At 38.1% G+C, this 24,272-nt stretch overlaps 1 protein-coding gene across 3 annotated transcripts in view; it reads left to right on the top strand.

The window, feature by feature from the left end:
- The first annotated feature begins 1,539 nt into the window (after nt 1-1,539).
- Nucleotides 1,540-24,272, top strand: part of MERTK (MER proto-oncogene, tyrosine kinase) — a 60,502-nt gene continuing 37,769 nt past the window's right edge. For 2 of the 3 annotated variants that reach the window (XM_032215440.1, XM_032215439.1), the window contains exons 1-6: nt 1,540-1,771; nt 6,779-7,217; nt 8,510-8,610; nt 10,934-11,107; nt 16,801-16,887; nt 19,439-19,554. In XM_032215440.1, the coding sequence (XP_032071331.1) occupies nt 1,702-1,771; nt 6,779-7,217; nt 8,510-8,610; nt 10,934-11,107; nt 16,801-16,887; nt 19,439-19,554 (987 nt within the window). In that variant the 5' untranslated portion in view covers nt 1,540-1,701. Of the gene's footprint in view, nt 1,772-6,778; nt 7,218-8,509; nt 8,611-10,933; nt 11,108-16,290; nt 16,417-16,800; nt 16,888-19,438; nt 19,555-24,272 lie in introns of those variants that run through there. The other variant, XM_032215441.1, reaches the window with a different exon arrangement.

Raw genomic sequence — 24,272 nt, 5'->3', positions numbered from 1 at the left:
ACTGAATTAGAATATATACTGCACATTTTTTCAAAAATTTAAAAAAGAATGTATTGGTTTCCTGTCCTCATTTTTATTTATTTGTTTTGACATGCACTTTACAAGGCCACATGTTTTTGATGTTCTTCTATTTTAGGAGAGAAAGATATGTATATCAGCAACTATAATAAAAGAGTCTTGGAACCCCTAAAATACTAATATATTTATTACTAAACCAAAGATACCTAATCTAATGCTAATGTAGCAAAATTATAGCAAATCTTTCCCATCAAAAAGTAAATAAGTTCAGATCCTATGAAAGTTCAGGTCAGATTTAAATTATATGTACCATTAATAAATAAATGTGATCATGTCTCTCATTTTCTCCATTCACCCTACCATCCCATTCCCCATTTTATGGAAGAATAAACATTGTGGATTGGGTCTTTAATGTGAAAGCTGAGAGAAAGCTTTTAACCATTTACTCCCTGGTGGGTTTTCTTTCTCGATTAATAATTTAGATTTGAAAAAAGTCAAATCTTTTTCAGGGGACTTTTTAGAAAGAGGACAAATAGAGCTCAAGAATTAGATTCAGGAGAACATTGATTTGTCTAACAAGTCTCACTTGAATTATTTTATAGTTATCTGGTAAACTTTTTAAAAGATGGTAGCTAAATTATACATAATGTATAGGGCAAGGTTTATAGCTCAGTGGAGAGCCACATTCTTTTTATGTGTGTTAGATTAGGAAGTAGTATGATATATCCAAACTTCTTATCCGCAATCTTTCAAATCTTTTTGATTGCAAAGGCTATTGCATGGATTCAGTTCTGCTTCTTTTAAATTTCATATAATCCAATTTCACATTAAAGCTTCATAAATTCTAGATAATTCAGAAAGCCATATAGCTTTTTAGAAAGATAATATTTTAGCGGATATCAGGTTATGGAGGAATCATTCTCCAGTTATCAGAGGAACTGTAGAAGGAATCTAAATAAAACCTATTAAATCCCAACGGTGACTTAAATCCCATCATTTTATCTCCAAAACTATAAAAAGAATAGTTGAGATTCAAGAGTTCTTTATAACACCATAGACTTTCATCTGACCCGAAAATGTTTGTGCATAAACCTGCATAGAGGATTTTTAAAAACTTGGGAAATACAAGTAACATTTCAAGGTTCATTTCTACAACAAACTCAAGGGTTGTTATAGAAATGAAGATCCAAAGATTAAAGCTTGACAAAGCAGTTCAGTGGTTTGCTGTTTTCGTCTGCTGTTTTCTGCAATCAGACTCAGAGCCTTCAGAATTCTGCACCCGGACCCTTATCATCCTTCCCCATCAGTCCCCATCAGGTGGCTACATCTCTCTCACTCTCCCTCTCTCTCTCTCTCTCCCAATCCCGCTATCCCTATGGAAAATTCCTCCCCTTACCCCGTCAGTGCCCCTACCCCCTCCTCCTCTATCTGCTCTCAGCCGCAGGGCAGGCCCATCCCGCGTAACCCACCTCTCGCCACCAGCAGCGAGTTGGAGGCGGGTCTTTCTCCTTGGACCCGCCTCTTCGTGAGTTGCCCGAGAACTTTGTTTTGGGCCAGCAATCTGGCTGGAGGGAAGTTTTGTGGTGGCAGCTCAGCGCCCGAGGCGATTGCGGGTCGAGGGTGGTGAGAAAAGAGAGCCTCAGAGTGCCCGGATCGGATTCCGAATAAGCCTGCCTAACCGCCATGGAAGGGTCTCGGGGGCTGCCACTGTTACTGCTGCTGCCGCTGCCGCTGCTGGCCTCCACCGTGGAAGGTAAGGCGTTCCTCCCGTCTGCTTGGCTCCCACGGGCGGGGCGCGAGCAATTCTTTGCTTCCCCCTTATGGAACTAGCGATGGGGGTCCCTGGGTCCTCCTCTCCGCACAGGTGGCAGAAAGGCACTGTGCCTCACCGGGGAGAGGGTCCTGAATCTCAAGGGGCGCCCCCAAGAGACTTCCCAAAGTGTGTGTGTGGGGCGGGGGGTAGAGGACTGATGGGTCGTTATCTGACACCTGCAATTATACAAAGAGAAAAGGCTACTAACCGGTCCTCTCCGCAGAGGCTGGTGGACGGAATATGCAGGGATTTTAAAAACACCCATAATGAATGTCTATGGAAATTCTCACTCATCCAGGTTATGGTTGTCCCAAAGATGTTTTTTTTTTCCTCCAAAAGGCAGCTGGACTGTCTTTTTCATAAGAAGTGAAAGTTCTTCAAGAAAAAACAAAGTCCAAGATGCCTTTTGGAAAAGCACCTTTAGGTCACCCGTAAGGAATGCTGTTTCCATTTCCCACGTACCAAGTGTTCCTGACTAGTTTCTAACGCTGAGACAGGACTATGCCAGAACCAGAAAGCAAGACGTGGGTTTTGTCTGAACTCAACGAATTCTGAAACGCTTCCCAATACTACGGGGAGCCAAGTCCAAATGGAAACCTCAATTGGAGGGGCGCGATAGTCTTCTGGGGATGCGTGGGGCGAAAACAGCTGCCTGCCTGGCGCCTCTTTTCCTTCCTTGTTCTGGATGAGGCTCTAATTATCGGGCTGCACTACTTAGCCAGGCGCTGTATAGAGTCCAGCGGGAAGCGGGGAACTTGAATCCTCGGTGAAGTTATAAAGAGGAAGCTGGCATCTGCAGAGTAAGCCCCTCTGAAGCCTGTGTCGGGGATGACCAGGCTGAAGCTCTTACTTAATACTTCTTCCACTTCTTTATTCGAGTAAATATTCAAAAAGGCAGCTTAATCAGTAAAGGACAATGGTAGATGGGGTTATTGAAGAGTGCTTTGTTTGTGCCTATTTTGAGTCAGATAAATTTATGCCTCGGTAAGACGAATTCTGTGTTTAGAGAACCATTTGGTCAGGGTGAGATATGTACAAAGATAATAATCTGTAGTATTTTAAATTACTTGTCATGAACGGCAGAATGTCCTAATTAAACAGAGCTGATTTAGATTACAGTATTTTTTTTATTAATGTTAGATCGTGCAAAATAAATACATTCTATAAACTGCACTTGCATTGATTTTACTGCTAGCTTTTCTTATAAAAATACTAGGAATAATGGATGTGTCCCACAGTGATATGTTAAATGATATACTGTATAGGAACTCTGGTTCTAAATCTCATAAAATTAACTTCTGCTCAGTATTACCAGCTCATAAAATTATTCTCACAAAACTTTATTCTGCATTTCTTGGATACAAATGTGACGAACTGGAATGGTAAAACATATACCAAACCTGCATTTAATAATGCATGGATGCAAGAAGGCTGTGATCCGGTACTGTTTTTGGCATGGGTATAGGAAATGCATGCCAGCTGGTAATATGACTCATCCCATATCTGAAGAAAAATATGCCAAAGAAAAATATAACAGCATTAAAAGGCTAATCTACAGTAATCTATTTTGGGGATAGGAGAGAGCTATTCCTAAAAACCAAAACAAATTGATTCCTTTGGTGTGTGCCTTGAAAAAGCCCTCTGAAATAACAGTAATGAAATCTGGAGTTTGGAAGTGAGACTGGAACCTGTGCTTCTTCAAATCATAGAAATGATTTGGTTCCCCCCCCCCCAAAAAAAATAATTGTAATGATTTGTTAAGCAAGTTCCCCATGGATTCCTCCCTAAAGGCAAAATCCATACTTCCCATTCAGTGAGGTGTCTGCACAAATGGTAAATATGCCAGAGATGCTTTGTCCATTCATGCTCTCTAAAGGCAAAGTGCCTGCTAGTTCTCCTCTGAAGACATCTTCAAGCAATGTCCATGTCCCGGTAAAGTACAGTGACACAAGCTACATCTTCAGTCACCCCTATTAACCATGTTAGCTGACCTGATTAGAGTGGGGTCCAGGACTATGTGGAGGTTCATGATTTGCCTGTGTCTGGTAAATGTGCTTATTTAACTGTTGCTTAACTGCTATTGCTTCAGAAAAGGAAATCAACCCCCCCTTTTAATTAGACTATCCCATCTTCAATATTTTCTGTCTTATTAATTTCTGTTCCATAAGGAAGGTAAACTATTACTATATAGTCATGGACAAATCAAGAGAAGTGATAATGCCTCTTTATACTGCAATAATAAGGCCATACGTGGAATACTGCAAACAGTTCTGGTCACCATGATACAAAGTAAGATGCTGAGATTTTAGAACAGGAGTCCCCAACCCCCAGTCCATGGACTGGCAGCAGTCCGTGGCATGCCAGTAACCGGACTGCGCAAAGAAGCAAAGCTCCTCTGTGGGATGTAGGCAGCCTGCGAAAGCACCGCCTGTCCAGTCCATGGAAAACCTCTCTCCAGAGAATCGGTCCTTGGTGCCCAAAAGGTTGGGGGCCTCTGCCTTAGAAAGTGTGCAGAGAAGAACAACAAAGATGATAAAGGATCTGAAAGAGAAGAATTGAGGAAGACTATAACTGTTTTCCAGTATTTGAGGGGCTGCCAGAGAAGAGGGACTGACATTGTCCAAAGCACCAGAGGGAAAAACAAGAAGTAATGGCTGGAAGCTTGTTAAAGAAAGATCCAACTTAGAAGTAAGGAGAATTTTCTGACATTAAGAACAATTAGTCAATGGAATAAATAGTCCACCCAGACTTGTGGATTCTTCGTCAGTAAAGGTTTTCAAAAAAAGACTGGACAACTAATTGACTGGGATAGTATATGGTTTCCTGCCTTGAGCAGGGTGTTGGACTAGAAGACCTCTGAAGTCCTTTTCAGCCCTATGAGTCTATATTCTATGTTTTAGTTTTGTTAGTTTTCCCTTCTTTTTTGTCTGCAATTGTAGTGGGGCTGTCAGCAATAATATTAAGGGGAAGTTATGCCAGTTTCATTTTTCTTTAAATAAAAAAAAACCAGTCAAAATGCAGTAGTGTTACCCTGTTTCCCTGAAAATAAGACCTCCCTGAAAATATTGCAACACAGCAGCAGCCATGAGGTGACCACGATTGCCACCTCCTGCACCTCAAAAATAACAGACCTCCCCAAAAATAAGTCAAAGTGCTTATTTCGGGGAAACACGGTAGAAAGAAGCAGGCTGAACATAATCATATTTTTAAATTTTGAATAAGGTGATATGATAACACAGATGAGATCACATCATGTGATGTGATGTGATCTCATCTGTCCTATAAATTTCACTTCTTTTTTGAAACTCTAAAGTAAACCCTCCATTTCCAAAAATGGGCTGTCCCAAATCCAGAAGATAGCCTTGCTCCAGAGCAAAATAACAATGGGGATAGGTGAGATTAGTTTTTGTACTATGTATGCAGATATTATTGAATGAGTCACATGTTGTATCTCCAAACAAGATGAGATATTAATTATACACTAGAATTCAGCTGAAAATACAGTCAAGTTTTGACATAAACTTTTAAAATCTGTACCAAGCCTTTAAAAGAAGATATCTGGGACAAATTCTGGGAAAACAAACGTTCAGAAGATCATGGATTCTGAAAAATAAGTAAAGATATGCAATTAATGTGAAAAGAAAGGCAAGTGGGTGCCTCTTTTTGGCACCTATCTGGCTCCTCTGCATTTTGGCAACATTTAAGGGAGAAGTCTCTGACTTTGGAAGGCAGATGAGGGAAAGTGCAGTTAACTTTTCTGTAAAGAAAAGTTAAGATTTTCTGTAAATGAAATTTGCAAATATGCAGGGATTAATCAATCACAGTGTTTGGGTTTAAAACAGTGAGTTAGTAGTTTCACACAGGCAGTCTTATAGAAGTCCTATTTTGGGAGCAGGAATGATTTCCAATTTCATGCCTGCTTCTCTTTTGACTTTGTGAGAAGCTGGCAGGGAACATTGGAAATCACAATCACATGACCATAGTAGCGTGGCAGTGCTGCAGTGGCCACAACTTTGCCAATAGAACTGGTGTGAGGATCCCAAAAATTTCAATTACACAGGCGTGAATGGTCCTGGATTTTATCAGCATTCTTTAAGTTAGTGGAATTAAGGCCCTTGATTCAAAAATTATTGTGCTATCGTGCACCGTTTGGAATAATTAAAGGTTACAAACAGATAAGCAGGCAAGAGAGTTTTAGTACTATATAGATTATCAGCATCTTGAACTGAACCTGCAAGCAAACTGGCAATCAGTGTAGCTCACAGAGCAGAGGTGTGACGTGTGCTGATCTATGTGCTCACATGCTGTGCTGCTACATTTTGGACAAGCTGAAACTTCCAGATGCCCTTCAAGGTCAGTCCCATGTGGAACACCTTGCATATTTGTCCTGTGTAACTTTAGTTTTGCTGAAGATTATATTTGCTGTTTATGCTGTGTTCACAACATTCATATGTATAAATGCCCTGCAATCTACAGCCCGTTTCTTTGTGAGAAAAAATGTTAATAAATGCTTCAGATGCTCTTGGGTTTCTGTCTGTTCCTATATGTGGGTAATATATTTTCTAAAATGAAATGAAATAAACAAGCAAACCTCTAGCAAAGTACAGCAGTCGGGACCTTTTCTTCCATATCTCAATAGGATGTTAACTATCAGAGACACTCATGGATTAATAAAGGCCTTCACACAAACTTCCCCCACAAAAGCACCCTAGGTGCTTAGTAATAATTGTTCACATCAGAAAATAATCAAGGAAAGCAATACAGAAAAAAGGATACTTACAAAACTATTGTAAAAGAAACTATCACACAAATACAGAACCAAAATTATTTGGTTGAAATATGATACGACAATATTTGGAGATAATATGGAGGGCAATGTTTTTGAAAGTGAAAAACATGAAAAACATGAAAAAATACAGTGATAAAATTATACCTCTTAATTTACAGGTCTAGCTAGTGGAAAAGGAGAAGCAAAGGAATTTGGCTTGACAACATCTACCAAGTCATATTTACATGAGACGGACTCGGTAGGTGTACAACCACTAGCCCAGTCTTTCCCGGCCTGGTTGAATCATACTTCTCTAGTCGATGCATTGTCACCTCCTATGGATTCCAGGCTTCTAAAGATCAATACAGTCACCTCATCAGGAGATCATGCAGGTCGTCTTCTCCAGTCAATTAAGTTTAATCCTACAGGAGGAACTATACTAATCGCTGAACATATGGATATCAAATTTAATTGCTCGATCAACGTTCCCAAGTCACTGGTCAAGCAAGACTTCCCACCTATTACCTTGTGGAAGAATGGGAAGGAAATTCTTAATGTTGGCAGCCACTATTACCAGTTTGACGATTATGAATTAACCACCATGAAAGCTGCTTTCAGGTAATCAATGTTTATTCCATTTAATTTTAATTGTTAACATTTTCTGGAGTTAAATAAATATGGAATGTTAGAATCCTAAGAGTAACCTGTTACTTTCCTTCTTCTGACCTGTTATAATTATGTCTCTTCTTCAATGATCCTAAAATCAACTTATATAGTTGCCTCCAGATATATTGAGACTATCATACACTTGCTGGCTAAGAATTCTGAAAGTTCACATACGATACATTTGAAAGGCACATCAGATTTAATTTTAGGACTATTGTAAAAGAGTCAAATGTGAAACAAAATGGGGACAGTGTGTGAATTGATTTCATTATTTCCTTATCTGGAATTGTGGAACATTTATTTCATGAACATGCTTGAGATATGATTGAAGAGATTCAGAAACTACAACGCAGCAGCAAGTGTTCTCTTGCTAAAATATTTCTGTACCTTATGGGATGAATGTAGTCACTGCAAAGGAAATATTATCTAGAAATGTATTTAGAGAGCTTCTAACCAAACACAACATCCATTACTTTGAGTTTGGATTGTGTGAGCAGATACCCCCCTTAAAATGCCCTGTGGGAATGACCTTGGGAGATAAGAAGAAGAGCTGTAGCCTAAACAATGGTCTGATAAACAAAATACAGATCTGAAGGAGGACCTTGTCTCAGAAGAAACCTTCCCTAGTTTTTCGGAGCATAAAAGCGAGGGATGGAAGAGGTACTTTCAGACTTGCAATGTTCAGTTAATGTAATCTTACAGTAAGGACAGACCTAATGGTCTTAGGTGTGCTTCTTATCTGGACTATTTCAGAAGGCTAACAATCCTCCTTTATTATCCATACATCTTTCCCCTCACTATACATACTAAGCAACATGAAATGCCAGTCCATGGGATTCATAGAATAACAAGTTCATCCCAACCCATGACCATGTTACTCTATCTTGTTACTCGCCCTAGCCCAGGAGGCTTTCTGAAGACCACATCTTTAAAACTCTTATCTTGCTCTTGCTCCTTTAGCACAGCTAATGCAAGTTGCATAGTCCATTTTGGGACTATGAAGTATGAGGATACACCCCAGTATTCCCAGTTCTTGGAAACATTTTTAAGTGCTGAGAATGCTCTTTTTAAAAAGTTCCAGAGTTATTTCCCTTGTGGCTTGCCTTCCTACCATATTTATTTTTAATGAATCTTAAAATACTGCAGCATTTATTTCAGTATGAAGAAGGAATACCAGAGTCTTGACTAAGTCACAGAGTGAACATGATGGCCTTATAAGTCTTTTTTCCCCTTTTCTTCTCTAGTATACCCAATGCTCATCATTCTGATAAAGGGTCTTACAGCTGCAAATTGACAATTGAGAATGAGGAAATTGAATCAGATCCTATTTTGGTTTTGTTGGAAGGTAAGTTTCGATCGGGAATAAATACTTGTTGGCTAAAGTTGTGTGATTTTGCAAAACCATCTGACAGTGATAATTCCTAGAGAACCAGAGGTACAGAAGAAATAGATTAAAATAAGACAGGGAAATTATTTATAGAATAAATAAGGAGGTGGCTGAGGCACTTCTCATCATGCTAACTCATTGAAGATATTGACTGTCTCACACACACTCTCCCTCCCTCCCTCTCTCTATCAGCTTCTATAAAATAAGTAGGAATTGACTCCTCCTTGCCTCCCTACATAGATGCTACTTACTACAACTTCTAACATCCTGCATTTTATTTTATTGTCCTGTTAATTGTAATTTAGCATCATCTGGGAAAACCCCATATTTCTCACACCAGTTCTAGATGGAGATGGGAGAGAAACTCTGCAGGCAGACAGTATTGTTTTAAATGCAAAAAAAAAAGGATCATTACTACATTCTCATATTCTCCTTTGCCAGGGAAGAGATGGTTTAGAAATATAGTGGTATTACCTGAATGATAGAGATTACTTTGATTGCCCCTGAGTTATTTTTATTCTCTTAGACAACATCATTGGTTACATACTGGTTAAGAGAATGGAGACCATTCTCTTCCCACTTCAGTGAGCAAGTAATTAATGCATCTAACATGTATTTAAAGTACACTTCAAGCTCATTTCTGTTACAAACTTAGAAATCACAGCCTTGTTAGGTTAAATTGACTTCAAAAGCAGCCTTGGGGATTTTAACATTTATGGATTCCAACTTCCAGAATTTTATAGATAGCATTCTGGTTAGAGTATTTGGGGAATCTACACATCTTTAAATGGCTGAGGTTGAGAAAACTGACTTAAAGTAACTTTTCTCAGGCTGGAGCCCTACAAATGTGTTTATTGACTGGGAATAGTGGAAATTATAGCTCCTAATGCATCAGTTTGAAGCTGTTGGGGAGCCTTGGGTTGGGACATCATGGTATTACATTTGATGATTTGCTCCAATATTGGGCAGAAAGATTTATCACCAATCCATGAACTTTCCACTTCAGATTTGCTGTAATAAAAAGCCAACAGCTAGTATTTGATGTTAGAGCCACGGAGGCTGTTGACCTGCACCACAAGATAATTGACTGGGCACATCTAGACTGAGTGAAAAAGGCCTTGGGGAATCACTATGACTCCCTTTCTTAATGCACAATTTCCATCTAAGTAGACAGAATTTTTTTTAAAATTCTATGGTATGAAAACAGAATAGAATGTGGATGGCAGTATGAGTCAAAGTCTTTGAGTCTTTATAATCACTTATATTATCTATTAATTAAAATATGGAGGCAAAGAGGAAATGTTCTAAAGTAGGGCTGTCAAACTCCCGGCCCGATGCATCATGCACTGGCCACGCCCATACCCAGTTTAGCGAAGTGGGGAAAGTCCTGATATGTCACGTGATGCCACTGTGATGATGTAAGTTTGACACTGTGCTAACGGCATGCACAGGTTTTAGATTTTATACAGGATAAATCCTATCTGAAATTGATATGGATAAAGAATGGGAGTAGCAAGATTACTACCCCATCCTGCTCAGTTGCTTAATTCTTCCATGCAATGAAGATTAGCGGGAGTTATTTTGACAGTACTATTTTTGTGCTTAACTTTCAACTGCTCCTATCCATTTTGGCTGGTGCACTTAACTTTGTTGTTAATAAATCAATAAATAAAAATACAACAATTAGTCATTGTGCTGAGTATCAAGAATCTTTCCTTACCCTGTTTTTAACTAACTCACCATTTTTAGAATATGTTCATCATTTATACGTATATGTATATATTTTCTTATGTGATTTTAAAAAATTATGTTTAAAAATACCATAATGGAAGATTACTCTATGAAACATTAAAATAAGCCACAACCTCCTTTGCTCTTGCTTGTTTTAAAATGGCATGGTGGTGGGAGAATTCTGGGAGTTGAAGTCCACATATCTTAAAGTTGCCAAGTTTGAGAAACACTGAACTCTTGTGTTTGTCCCTTGATCATATTAAGGTTGCTCCTCTATGAGACTGGACAGATATTAAATATGGGACTTATTATCTCAAGTCCAAGACCTCTGAATGACATTGCAATGAGAAATCATTGTACTTAATGCTTAAAGCTTAATCATATAAGCCCAGTCTTTCCAATCTGAGGAAATCCAGATGTCATGGTTTACAACTCCTGACACCCACAGTTCTACAATGGAGAAAGCATCATGGCTTGGAGAGGCCACTGTAGTTCTACCTGTCTCTTGTTTTCAACTTCTGAGTAGTGCTTTTACTTCTGCTGCCTGCAGGACTGCCACATTTCATTAAGCAGCCCCAGGGGCTGAATGTTACCCGAAATGAACCGTTCAATCTCACATGTCATGCTGTGGGGCCTCCGGAGCCTGTTGAGATTCGCTGGCATTGGAACAGCAACCAAATCCCAAAGAAAACTGACATTTCTCCATCTGTGCTGAGCATGCCAGGTGAGTTAAATCCATTTGTCCTGCCGCAAATCTAGCATGAACGGTTTGCTATTTTGCATTGGAACAGGGGAATGTTAAATATAACTGAAGCGTGTAATTGATCATATAGTTGAGTCCTGGACATTCATTCTTGTTTATAAAATGAGCAGATTAATGATGCATTTATTTTAAAAGGAGTAGCCCAAATGGACTAAAACATTTTTTTTAATTGCCTATTGCTATAGGGAGTGATTTAATAACAGAAAACTAAGAGTGTTTTAGAGCAATATATGTGTGTGGAGGCGTGTGCACATAATGGTATAATATATAGTACCTATTGTGTGCAGATGGATAGATGGATATTTTACATTAAGATGATTCTAGATTTAATTAGTGATGTGTCATAGTTAAAAAACTAAAAGGATATTTACTATGTGTCAGATTAAAAAGTTGTTTTAAGATGGACAGCTGTACAAACGTTAGAAATCAATCAATCTTTTAGGCTTTTATATTGAATCCATTGGTAGATAATGGATTTAACTAATACTTTAACTAGTGATGCTACTACTATCAGAGTGGGCATTGGAATGTTATGAAAGCTGCTCCTTCCCCAGAAGACAACTCCAAACCATCGAGGCGGGCAAGCTGCTTTGGAGGCGGTCATATTTGCAAACCGAGATTATATTTAACTGGAGCCCGCCCCAATGGAGGTCCTAAAAAGGATTGGAGAAATAGCTGGGCAGCAGACAAGGAAAAGGAGCAGATCTCCTCACTTGGGTTGAGGAATCCAATATTATTGGTGCCAAACAAATTGGGTTTAAAGCAGGTTGTGCCACACTGGATCACTGCTTTGTCCTAGCGCATCTGGTCGACAAATATACTACTATACCAGGTGGCAAACTCTTCACTGCTTTCATCGACCTAAAGTCAGCGTTTGACTCAGTCCCTAGGGGTCTGTTGTGGTCAAAACTGTTTAAGAATTCTATCGACAGATGTTTATTGTTCTTAATTAGGTCCTTGTACAATCAGACCTCCAGCCAGGTCAGGTGTGGTCTGCAGGGAGAACTCTGTAATCCTATCCCAATTAAGAATGGAATAAGGTAGGGATGTGTTCTGGCTCCTCTTCTGTTTAATATATTTTTATCTGACCTGGCCGGTTACATTGGACATAATTGAGTCCCACGCACCGAAGCTGACAACTACAAAGATCCCGCTTCTTCTTTACGCTGATGATGCAGTTCTCCTTTCATTGTCAAGGCCAGGACTGAAAACCATTTGGCTATTAATTATGATAAATCGAAGGTATTAGTGTTTACTAGAGCCCGGAAATTGTATAACTGGGATATCAGTGGCAATGCTATTAAGCAGGTTTTCCATTTTAAGTATTTAGGTATTCAATTTCAGAACACCGGTGCCTGGACTAGACACCGAACCCAGGTGCTGAACTCGGCCTCCTGTAGTCACCAGCAGATTTTAAGATTCTTTTATACCCAGGTGGCCAGTTCATTCCTTCTGCCCTACGTATTTACAAAGCCAAGACGTTGGCCCAAACCCTTCACGGTATTCCCATATGGATACGGGGCTTCAGGTATTGCATTGAAAGAACCCAAGCTGCTTTTCTTAGAAAACTTCTGGGCCTTCCCCTTTGTGTTGGTTTTGCCCCGATGTACCTGGAACTGGGCATTCGATCAGTGGAATGTATGGCCTGGATTAACACCTTATATGGTGGTTTCGGGTGCTTTTTCTGGCAGTTCCTGGCAGCTACCTCTCCCTGGCATTTGCAGACTCCCATATTTCTTGCTGGGAGAAAGAACTGCTGAAGAAACTACATCTGCTAGGTTTTACAGAGGATGCCTTGGGAAACTACAGCCTTAAGGACACCCAATTTAGGGTAGTCCAATGGCTTGTGGACATTGATTTACAATATCTACGAGCCACAGCCAACAAAACTTGCTCCCCCCTGACTCTCAACCAACTTAATAATTATGGATTGAGGATGGCTTCCTATTTTTATACTTTAACCATTCCCAAGTATAGAAGAGCTTTTTCCCTAGCTCGCTTTAGTGGCTTGCCCTCAGCACTTTTGGATGGTCATTTTAAGAGGCTCCCGATTAACGAGCGGCTATGCCCTTGTGACAGAGCCGAGGTTGAAACTGTGGAGCACGTCCTTCTATTTTGCCCCATGTATAACACAGACAGATCTAAGTTACCGTCTCTTCTTGAAATCTTCCCTTCTAGATCTAATGGCTGTAATTTGTGTGTATATTGCCTTGGAGATGGCTCCTCCTACATCACCTCTCAGGTTTCCAAATTTTTCTTAAGAGCTGTAACCATTAGAGGAGAACGCTGCAACTTCCCTTAGTTAAGCTTTTGGTGACTGATTGTTATGATGCTATGATCAATTCTCTTATGTCTCTTTTGTAGTGTTTTGGTCTGTGACCGTAAATAAAGTATATATATAGAGTGGGCATTGGTAGATTTATATTTCACTCTACCATTTGTGATACTACCTCAGTATTTGGTAAAATCTATACATTATATCAATTAAAATTTGCATTTAAGAGAGAGACAGTATAGAGTTATGGCTCAGGTATTAGACTTGGAGATCTGTTCAAATGTACCTCAGCTTTGGAACATCAGAGAATGATTTTGGGTTCATCAATCTGGTAGGATTGTTATGGGGTTAAATGAAGGGAGATCACTATGTAAAATGGTGAGAGTCCCTGAAAAAAGACAGAATATAAATCTAGGAAATAATCAATAAACATGTACTGTAGGAATTTATTTTAGAACCTTAAGAAAACAAATCACATTTTTACTAACTGGAGAAGCTTGGACATTGTGTAGCTTCACAATTGAGATTCCTCAGGGTTATTGCTGAAAATGTTTATATGTGGGGCTCAAAATATTTTTAAATAATTTCAGAAAATCATACAATTTCCTTGATTTGATGGGTTGTTTTAAATTGTATTACCCTTCCAAGTGGCTTATTTGTGTTTTTTTTTAACTCAACTTTTGAGAAAGTTATTTCAGTAGTCTAGAATAAACATTGCCAACCTCAGATTTTTTTTTAAAAAAAGTTTAGTTTCTTAATAAATTATAATCTGATACAAATGTTTGACAGATGCCAGGGATTGCTTTTGTATACATTGGGGCTTCTTCAGAATTCAATATTATAATTGATTTACTACCATGTCTAATATGTATTTAAATGTAATTTCAAATGAAATATAATTGACATAATATAATTTGATATACAGTATCTATATGTTTAATTACTTTGAGTATAGTGTGCTTGTGGAAAATGCAATCTGAAAATACTGTACTTTAGTGATATTAAATTCTATACGAGGAGGAATGGCAGAACCTGAGGGCGGAGTTAAAAGAGGGATCAGTCTAGAGTGCCTACATAGCCACAAGAGGACTAAATCTAACCCACCTTGAATTCTGTTGACCTTTATTTAACTCCAGGCAGTGCTAACAGTTGAGAAAATTCCAGTGCATACACAGATGAATAATAAATGAGTTTCATTGGAACTTGAAGTCTGGTCCTAATCTTTTGTGCCAGACAGAATGATAGTTATGCCAACATTTAAAAGCTTTATTCATTCGGAAGTCAAGGAATGAAGGAAAACATGGTCATGCTATCAGCTCTGCTGAGAGGCCAACCATTTTTAAATTCTTCTTCTTGAACCATTAATATTGTTTTAGGAATATAGCAGTCCCATTTTTTCCATAGTGTGTTTAAAATTGTAGGTCTCAGTCAGAGGCTGGAATATAAACCACTCATATAAGTTCCATTTGGAGGATGAAGAGTAGGCTAAACATCTTAATAGAAATATTACTATTAATCATCTCATTAATAATCAGTTAATTGACCCAAATTTTATTGGTTAGACTGACAAGAACTGAAAATCAACAACACTGAGAAAATCACAGATACCACTGCAGTATAAATTAATGGAGGACAAGATCCTTCAAATGATAGCTAGCCCACTATTATTGCTCTTTCTCTCAACAGGCTATAACAGATACATTTTGAGGATGTTGTAGGAGAAGCAGTTGGGTTAATGTTAAGCATGAAAGATTAAGTCCATAGGCAAAGAGTCAATGAAGCTGATTAATTAATACCTATGCACAAGAGTTTTCTCAACTAATGGTTAACACCTGCTTGGAGTTAGATACAGCTCAACAGAATTGTGGTGTGACCTTGAGCCAGTCACTCTCTCAGCCCTAGGAAGAAGGCCAAGGCAAACTCCTTCTGAAATCCTGCAATCACCAGGAATCAACATAGATTCGGGGCGGAGGGGACGGGACCACAAGGCCCTGGCATTTTGTTTGGGGGCCTATAGAGAAGCACGCAGCCATGGACTGCTTAGTGCTCTGAAGGGCATCCTACTGCCTTTAGTTAACTTTTAATGTTGAATTTTAACTATTTTTGCCTGTTATCCAAATTTTATATACAGTTTTTATGTTTTAATATGTAACTTGTACACCACCAAGAATCCCCTGTGAGGGAGATGGGCAGTTTCTAAATTTGATAGAGAAATAAATAATAGAGGCTGATAGAGGCTGATTCTAGGATAGTTAATTAGTAAATTTGATTGTGGAACAGTTTTTCTCCCAAATGTGGGAATCCGAAGCAAAGTAAGTTCTTGTGTGACTATAATCAGCAATTGACAGCAGGTTGTCAAATGAGAGCCTTTTCCAGCTCTCTTAAGTTTTGAAGCCAAAACTTTTGCTTTGCATTCTTCTTGAGCAATATTCTGGGAAAGAGATTTTGTGTGTAAGCCTCCCAGAATTGCCTTATTGAAGAGATGGACAGCATATAAATTTAATAAATAACTAAATAAGTTTTGTTGTTGTTAGGTAGAGATGGAGAGCTATGGTTTTAGACTGCACATAGAGGAAGGAATATATATATATTCACACACACATACACCCTACAACTGCACTTTAACTCATACCAAAAGTAAATCTAATTTTTAAGAGCCAATTATAGTCCTTTTCTGAGTAACCTTTTAAAAACTAACAGCTGAACTTTATAGTACCAGCTGAACAACTTGACAAAGTTGCAGTAAAATCACCCAAGAGCGGCAGGGTTGGAATGTCAAAGTTAAAGTTTTGGCAGTTAGAAAATGTTTATATGGTTTTAGTATATTTAGTATGTTAATTATTAACTTCAATGCACATACTTCTTTTTTTGGTACCAAAAACTAGCATGAAAGTTGCAGCTCTGTCTCTTGCTAGATTACTACTGAAATTCCTGTGGTTTACAAAAGGTTCACAACATTGTGTGCAGACTGTGCAAAAGAGGTTAGCTATGTTGTGTACGTTTCTTTCTGAATTCTTTGCTGTAATTGGTTTGCTGAGCTTTTCCATGCTTTGGCATGGCTGTGGCCCAAAGTGGTAGCATAAGGCATTAAGATAGCTCTGTCAAATAATTCAGTTATATTTTAGGTAAAAGAAAATCCCTTAAAAAAGAATGAAAAACAAAAAGAATCCAAGCTTTCTCATAAATGCTACCCTTGTGGTTAGAGAAATGTTGTATTTCCAGAGAGATTTGCTCAAAATGTAAAATAACATTTGTTTGTAATCTTTGTTCAGGAAAGAAGCCAAATAAAGTTATAATTGATATTATTGTGTGCCATGATAATGTTTTCCCACTTAACCACATTCTCAATTTGTATGTTTGTTTTAATTTGGGTTTGCAGGTCTTAATGAAGCTGCTGTTTTCCACTGTGAAGCTCATAACAAGAAAGGATTAGCAACATCATCTGAAGCCCGAATCAATATAAAGGGTCAGTCTTATGTGTGACAGTATCTTTCTCATTCTAAAATTTTGTTAATGTGCAATCTGGAAAAAACATGTTGCATTTCTTGTTGAGGTCCACTGCTCTCAACTATAATTGTTTCATAACTTACCCTGTAAAGTTTCTTTTAAATTAAATTTTTATTTAAATGTATCTTCCAATATTTTCGACAAGGAAGGGAGACATAAGTATTTTCTATAAGAGGGGTTCTATAAAAGTGAGAACAGTGTTGTACTGTACTGAAAAAAACCTGTCTTTTTAACTGCTTTGCATTTCCCAAAGGAATCTGGTCTACCTGAAATGTACAAGTCAGATTCAGGAAGTGTGGAAAAATTCAGTAAATACTAGCAGTGATTTCATAAAATTGTTAAGATGGAAAATATTTTGTGGCTTAATTTATTCTGTGAATTAGGCCTAGACTAGCTTTTCCTAAGCTGTTACCTTTCAGATATATATTGGAAAAAGAAGGCATGATCGTCAAATAACTAATTGAAAAATCTTAGGTGTTCCTTTGAAGTTTCAGGAATTTGTTACACTTGTTATATTGGGTTTCCTAATTAGATTTTACTCTTCTTCAGTGTTGTATACCGTACTTTCTGTATTAGCTATACTAAAATTTCATCTGAATGTTCAGAGATACTATTAGTAGCATGAATGGATACATAGATTTGGCTGGTTTTGAAATATTCTGGATATTAAATAAATTGATTTAGTGTAGCCTCTTCTAATAGTATATACTACAATGTATGAGTTGGATCTCTAACTCCCAACATTTCTAGCCAGCAGGCCTAGATGTTAGGAATTTTGAAGTCCTAAAATATGATTAGAGGGCGATAGGTTGGAGAAGGCTAAGAAAGAGATTTTTCCAAATATCAAACCTGGATAAAAGTAGATCATCCTACCCCACTTCCTAGTCGCAGAACTACATAGGAGAATGTTACTTTTTAAAAATACATTATTAAAATTCACTCTGATTTGTTTTAGAACTTTTTTCAACAATAAATTAAACACATTCCTTTTCCTCCATCTTTGATCTTAAGGAAAATTAAGAAAGAATATGACCTTATAGTAAATTGTTCTTTTTGGCCATAGTAGTGTATAAAGTCTATTTTCGATGCAAATAGCAGCAAGTTATACTGTCCAAACATTCATTTATACTGTTATTCCCCAAATAGTCCATCCTAATATTTTTTCATTTATTTGTTTCTGATTTATTTTGCAAGCTTGTACCACTACTATTATAAATCTGATAAAATTAGAAATAATTTTGAAAATATAACAGATACAGTAAATAAATAATAAAAGATAATAAAAGATAAAATGATCAGAAAGCGTGAATGCAATAATACTGAGTCCTATGTAGGTCTGTGCAGAAGCAAGTTCAATTTAATTCATTTGAACTTAGTAAGTTCCACTGAGTTAGCAGAATTTATATATGAGTAGGAATTTTAAATTTGTACACCTGTTAGATTCCTCCTCTTCTTCTCCTTCTTCCCTTTCTTTTTCTTTCTTCCTTTTTCTTCTTCTTTTCTCTTCTTCTTTCCTTTTCTTCCTCTTCTTCTTCTTCTTGCCTGATGCACCCCTCCCAACCTCATGTCCTACAAATGCATTCGGACTTTGACTATACTAGCTGGGAATTATGGGACTATATCTGGCCTTGTCAGGAAAATAACAGAAATGTAAAAAAATATATAAATAAACCTCATACATTGAAATATATTCATTAATAATATGTGACAGTGTAATGGTTGGGCTGATGGACTTTCAGTATGCTTTATTTAATATAGTCATATTTATTGATTAATTAAATGTATATATCAACATCTCACTATCAAGCAACATATAGAAGTGATCTTAAGTTTGTAATCCTATTCTGTTAATCAGAAGGAAAACTGATTGAACTCAGACTACCTTTCTTTTCAGTAGATCTCTACAGGACTGCACTGTTCATTATTTGTTTTACATTTTTAGTTGGAGGGTTTCTCCTACAGGATAAAATCTAAGTTAAAAGTCAAAGTCCCGGGTAAGGGCAGAGTTCAGTTTTGGTAATTAAGCAGTCATGTTGAACTTCCCATACTTTCCTGGCTAGGCTATCTGATAGAATTGCTGGAGTAGCTTCCTTAAACTTGAATGTGTTGTGTATCATCCCCAGATAGCACATGGACTGGGGAATGAAGGTTATATTCCAAAACAACTGGAAAGTGCTTGTGTGGGGTTGGCTCAGTTAGGATACTGGATTTTTGTCAGATAAGGTTAGGTACAGATCCCCACAAAGTTTACTGAATAAGTTTGGGGATCAGCCCAACTCAAGTTTGTTGTAAAAAGTACAATGAATAAGAAAGCTGCATTCATCACCTTGAATTCATTGAAAAAAAAGCTGAGAAAAAAATCAATATAGAGTAAAATGATATTGAGGGGACCCATTGAATCCAATATGCTTTCCAATATGTGGCAAATATCCATCCCAAAGATTTTCTGGACAAGCTGACAATCACAAAAGATAGAATTATTTATGAATATCTTTTTGTTTCTAATGCAGGGCTTCCATCTCCACCTATGGAGGTTCATGTTCTGAGCGCAAGAGCCCACACAGTGCTGCTATCCTGGGTCCCAGGGTTTGATGGTTATTCCCCTTTGAGTTCCTGCAGTGTTCTGGTAAATAGAAAACCATATTTAACATTATTGTAGTGCTTTTTGATGTGAAGTTTTATATAATGCTTACTTTTTTTCTGTTTTTAGCAACAAGACTGCAGAATAAATAATTGGTGAGATTCTCCTGAGTGTATTGGGATTGCACAAGTGGTGGGATTCAGCCAGTTCGCACCACTTCGGGAGAATCAATTGTTAACTTTCTGAGCAGTTTGGTGAACTGGTTGTTGGAATAAATCATTAGGGCAGAGAACTGGTTGTTAAATTTATTTGAATCCCACCACTGGATTGTACTCTTCTTTTTGCTAAACCAGCCTTCAACCCCAGTCAGTGAAACCAAGGGCCATCTTTTCTTGTACTGGTGCAAGTTATGATCTAGGGAGAGAGGAGGTGGGGAAAAGCTGGCTTAGTTAATGCAAGCAACTCCTCATCCTGAAGGATTGAGATGAACATTGATAATAGCAACAACAACAACAACAAAATCTTAGCAAAAATAATGAAATTCCCTGACAGCCTTCATTCCTTTATCCTTTCTGTTAAGAGGGGATGAATTCTTACGGAGGTTTCATTAGTCTCGACTATATATGCTAGAAGGGAGTAGGGTTTGTTCTCTGTTTATGTACAAGTAATTTGCCCTGTCAATGTTGGTGGGAGTGTTTATTAGTCTGTTGTTTATTGTCTGATTGTTTGTCTGAGTTAGTGATTCCTGAATTGGGGTATTGTTAATGCTTGTAAACAATAGCATAAAAAAAGAAGTAAAAAGACCAAAATGCCAACAATCAACATCCAGATAAATAGAGATTAACATGAGGATTAATACCAGACCAACAATCAAGCAGTCCTTGGCAAGATATGAACAGATGTAGCTTTTTGCTGCTATTAAAGAGGACAGGTCTGTAGGGATCCCTCTCCCTCCAATGAAATTGAAGGCCTTCAAATGCTGGCCCTCTAGATGTGGATTCTAGTGAACATCATGGTTGAATCCATGAAAATGAAGCCAGGGCAGCTATTGTGATGTTGATCCATCTCTCTTCTCATCCTGTCTACTCCCAACAAGCATTTGCATAGGATGGAAGGTGTCAACTTTTGCGAAGTCTCTGTATTTTTTGGAAACTGTGCCCCATTCAAGAGATCCTATTTTCTTCTTCCCCTTTAAATGCTTTTGCTTCTTGCCAGATTTTTTTTTAAACCACATTGTCTGTGGGGGCATGTTGTTTATGCTGGCTTCCAAATGCCCTGCCTTTTTCCCACTGCTATTGTGTTCATTAGGCTGGTTTTAACTGCATTCCACATTCTGATTACTGGATTATTTGCTGTATAAGCTCTTCGACAAATGAATTAATGAACTTTTTGAACATCTATTCCATCTGCTTTTGTATTCTATCTATTCTACAGGATTCCTGTAATCATCAAGGGGAGGGGGAAACATAATCTAATGTTGCATAACCTTAGGCAGTGGCCACTTAACAATTAAATATCTCACAGCGGTGCTGTGTACATTTTTGTACACAGTCTAGCCATGTAAAGAACTGTGGGCTTCTGTGTAAATGAGTGCTACCCAATCATTTTTATTTCTACTGAAAAGTGGGAGAGTTTTTTCTTTTGGCTTCTCTGAAACTTCTGGCTTCACAGTAATTGTTCTTATTTGTGACGTTCCTGGAAGAGAGGGCTGCTTAACTTAAGTCCTTGAATTCCATTGGCTTCTGGTGAACTTAATCTAATTATAGATTGCCCAGGATTACAGCTTTAGGGTTAGGCCAGATTTAATCTCAGTTGCAGCGCTGCAGACTCATAGAAACCAATTCCATAATTTCACTGGGCCTACAGTTTGGATAACCCAAGTTTGATTATAGTTCATAAATGATAAAGGGATAAGATATTGCTTGTATATTTTGCCTGAAAGGAAACAGAAAGAAGAACAATTCTGACAATGTAAAAACACAGCAGGTATTTGTATTTGTTACTGTTCTAATCTCTCTCTGCCCTTATAGAGCTGTGCAAAGAAATATCTTAGCTTTATAACATTTCTTTTTTTGACAGAGACTACCTCTCCAGGGTCACCCAGTACACTAGAGGTATTAAAGGAGATTAGAATGGTTATGGTTCATCCAATATTATAGCTTTTACACTGTAATAGTGATAATAATTGACAAATCAGATTCCCTAGTGTACTCAGAAATTATGAGCTTTTAGAAAAGAACATTTTGTGCACCCTGTGGCAAAGAAAACAATTGTTACATACATAGGATCCAATTAGATCAACAATATAATCTTACATTGTGATGCTCAAATTACTTCGGGGGTTTGATTACACATATTTCTGAGTAATATATAACTGAGCTTTTAACTCCAGATACATCCTTTTGGAATCTGAGTTAGGTTATCACTTTGGGATATTTGCTGTGTCTTTTTAAAAAAAATTCTCATATATATTTTTTATTAATACAGAGTAAAAACAATACAATCTTTAAGTTAAAGATAAATGAAGAAAAGTAATAGTAAAGTGAAAAAATCCATAATGTCTTCAAATATGGCTGAGAAAAAGATTTATCTGAAAGCCTGGACTGCTGCTGATTAGTTGGATTAGCTAGTTAGCAGTCTAGTTCACTATATTGTTCAATGGCTTCCTACTGTATGTCTACTGGTTATTAGCTGAAAAGTATCTCCAATCTCTTGATGTTAGATGTACTATGAGAAAAGTGTAAAACAGGAGTGTCAAACTGGATTTCTTTGAGAGCTGGATCAGGACTGTAGTTCTTCGTGGACTGGCCAGAGGATGGGACGGGATGGGATGGATGCCTCCTGCAGCACCCTGTCAGCCAGAACAGGGCATGAGGCGCCTGTGCATGGCCCCCTCGCTCCCTTTTTGATGTGGATGGCCTGCATCAGTTTGCTGGCCAAAATGGGGCACACCTCATTTTCAGCCTGGACAGCCTCCTGCAACACTCTGCTGGCCAAAACGGGGTACAGGAGCCACATGGTCCCCCTGTGTCCCATTTTTGGGCTGGATGGCCTCCTGCAGCACTTTACTAGCATCCCCCCGCACCCGATTTGGCTGTTAGAGGAACCGCAGGCCGGTCCTTTGCTATTTCCAAGTCAGCCCCACGGGCCAGATTTAAGCATCCAGACTCTTGGGCCTTGAGTTTGACACACCTGGTCAAAAACATCTGAATACCACATTTGAATAGTTTGGACTAGAGCCATAAGGCCATTGCTCCTTATTTCTTTTGTGATTGTTTCTTGACAAATGGAAAACTCCAAAAAGTTGACAAAGTAAAAATTGTACAGTCACTTCCGCAGAGCAGGTTTGTAGTCTTCACCCTTTGAGATCATGCTATAGTTTTAAATAATTGTTTCATGCTGCCAAGGAAGTGCCTTCCCTTGTTGATAGCCAGGCCGCATCAGCATTTCCTGAAACGTGATTCATTCCATTAAGAAGCCAAGCCAAATGTTTTCCCTTTTAGTACCTAAATAAAACTTAAGGAAAAATTTCCTGGCAAATTTATGTGCAGGTGAACCTGACTTTTCAGTTTCCTGTGATATAGGCACAAAGTCCATTGAAACTGCCCTCATTGCCTTTTAACTCTTCTGAATAAACAGCTTTTAGGGACTGTCATAGCTGGTGGAAAATGCCTTTCTTTTCCGGATGTCATCATGTTGCTGGTATTCATACTGCATTGTTACTAAAGCTCTGGAAATAGATTAAAGAGTTTTTTTTAAAAAAAAAAATCAGCCTCATTCCAAATATTAATATTTTATATTAACTATTACATGCATAAATGAAAACTATAGGAATATAATTCTGAGTCAGAAAATATTAAAAATTCCAAAGTTAATTTTTAAAGCAGTGTTTGTAAAACATTCAAAAACTGGACTATAATTACTTAAATGTTGATGTTGGGGTGACTTTAACGCCCATCTGGAAGCTCAAGTCCCCCCAGTGATAGAAGCACTCTGCCCCCAAGAAACCCTCCAGGCCATAAGTCATCTGACTTCAGCCAGACATTCTAAGGATGAATTAACAAATTTTGCTGGCATTCAGTTAGCCCTTCTAGCAGCCCAACACAACAAGATAATTCTTAATGGGAGTACTCTAGGTGATCTGGCTGGCAAATTTACTTTTAGTTCCTTATGTGGGAGTAGTGTTATTGACTTTGTGCTGATATCTCAACGTTTAAGAGAGGCAGTCCGTGCTTTTTATGTGGACTGCCTTACGGAGAGCGACCACTACCCCCTGGTTACAATCATTGAGCTTTTTTCAAATATACATCTCCCTAGGGGCCCTCAGATATTAGATCCCTATGTGGCCTCGTACACAAGGAGGATCAAATGGTCTCCCAATACTGAAATAAAGTTTCACTTCTTTTTACCATCTCCGGAGTGTCTCAACTTGTATAATCAGGTACTAGCAAGTAATGGCTCGGAGATAGTCTTGGCCTTTGAATCACTAATTAACAGTGTCCAAAGGGAGCTTGGAGCCATCTGTGGGCCAAGTGGTCTATATCAATCACGAAGTAATTCTTGATTTGACAAAGATTGCCTGATGCTTAGGAACCAGATTAAACGGGTTTACCTGCTCTACGGCAACCGAGGGGACAAATACCCACCAGAGGACTACTACCGCTTGAAGCGGGAGTACAAAGGATTAATTGTTAAGAAAAAGAAAGCTAAAGAGAGAGAGAAGTGGGATTGTTTTGGTCTGTGACTGTAAATAAAGTATGTGT

This window comes from Thamnophis elegans, chromosome 4 (assembly GCF_009769535.1).
Source record: "Thamnophis elegans isolate rThaEle1 chromosome 4, rThaEle1.pri, whole genome shotgun sequence".
Lineage (NCBI taxonomy): Eukaryota > Metazoa > Chordata > Lepidosauria > Squamata > Colubridae > Thamnophis > Thamnophis elegans.
This window is presented reverse-complemented; position numbering and strand designations above follow the sequence as displayed.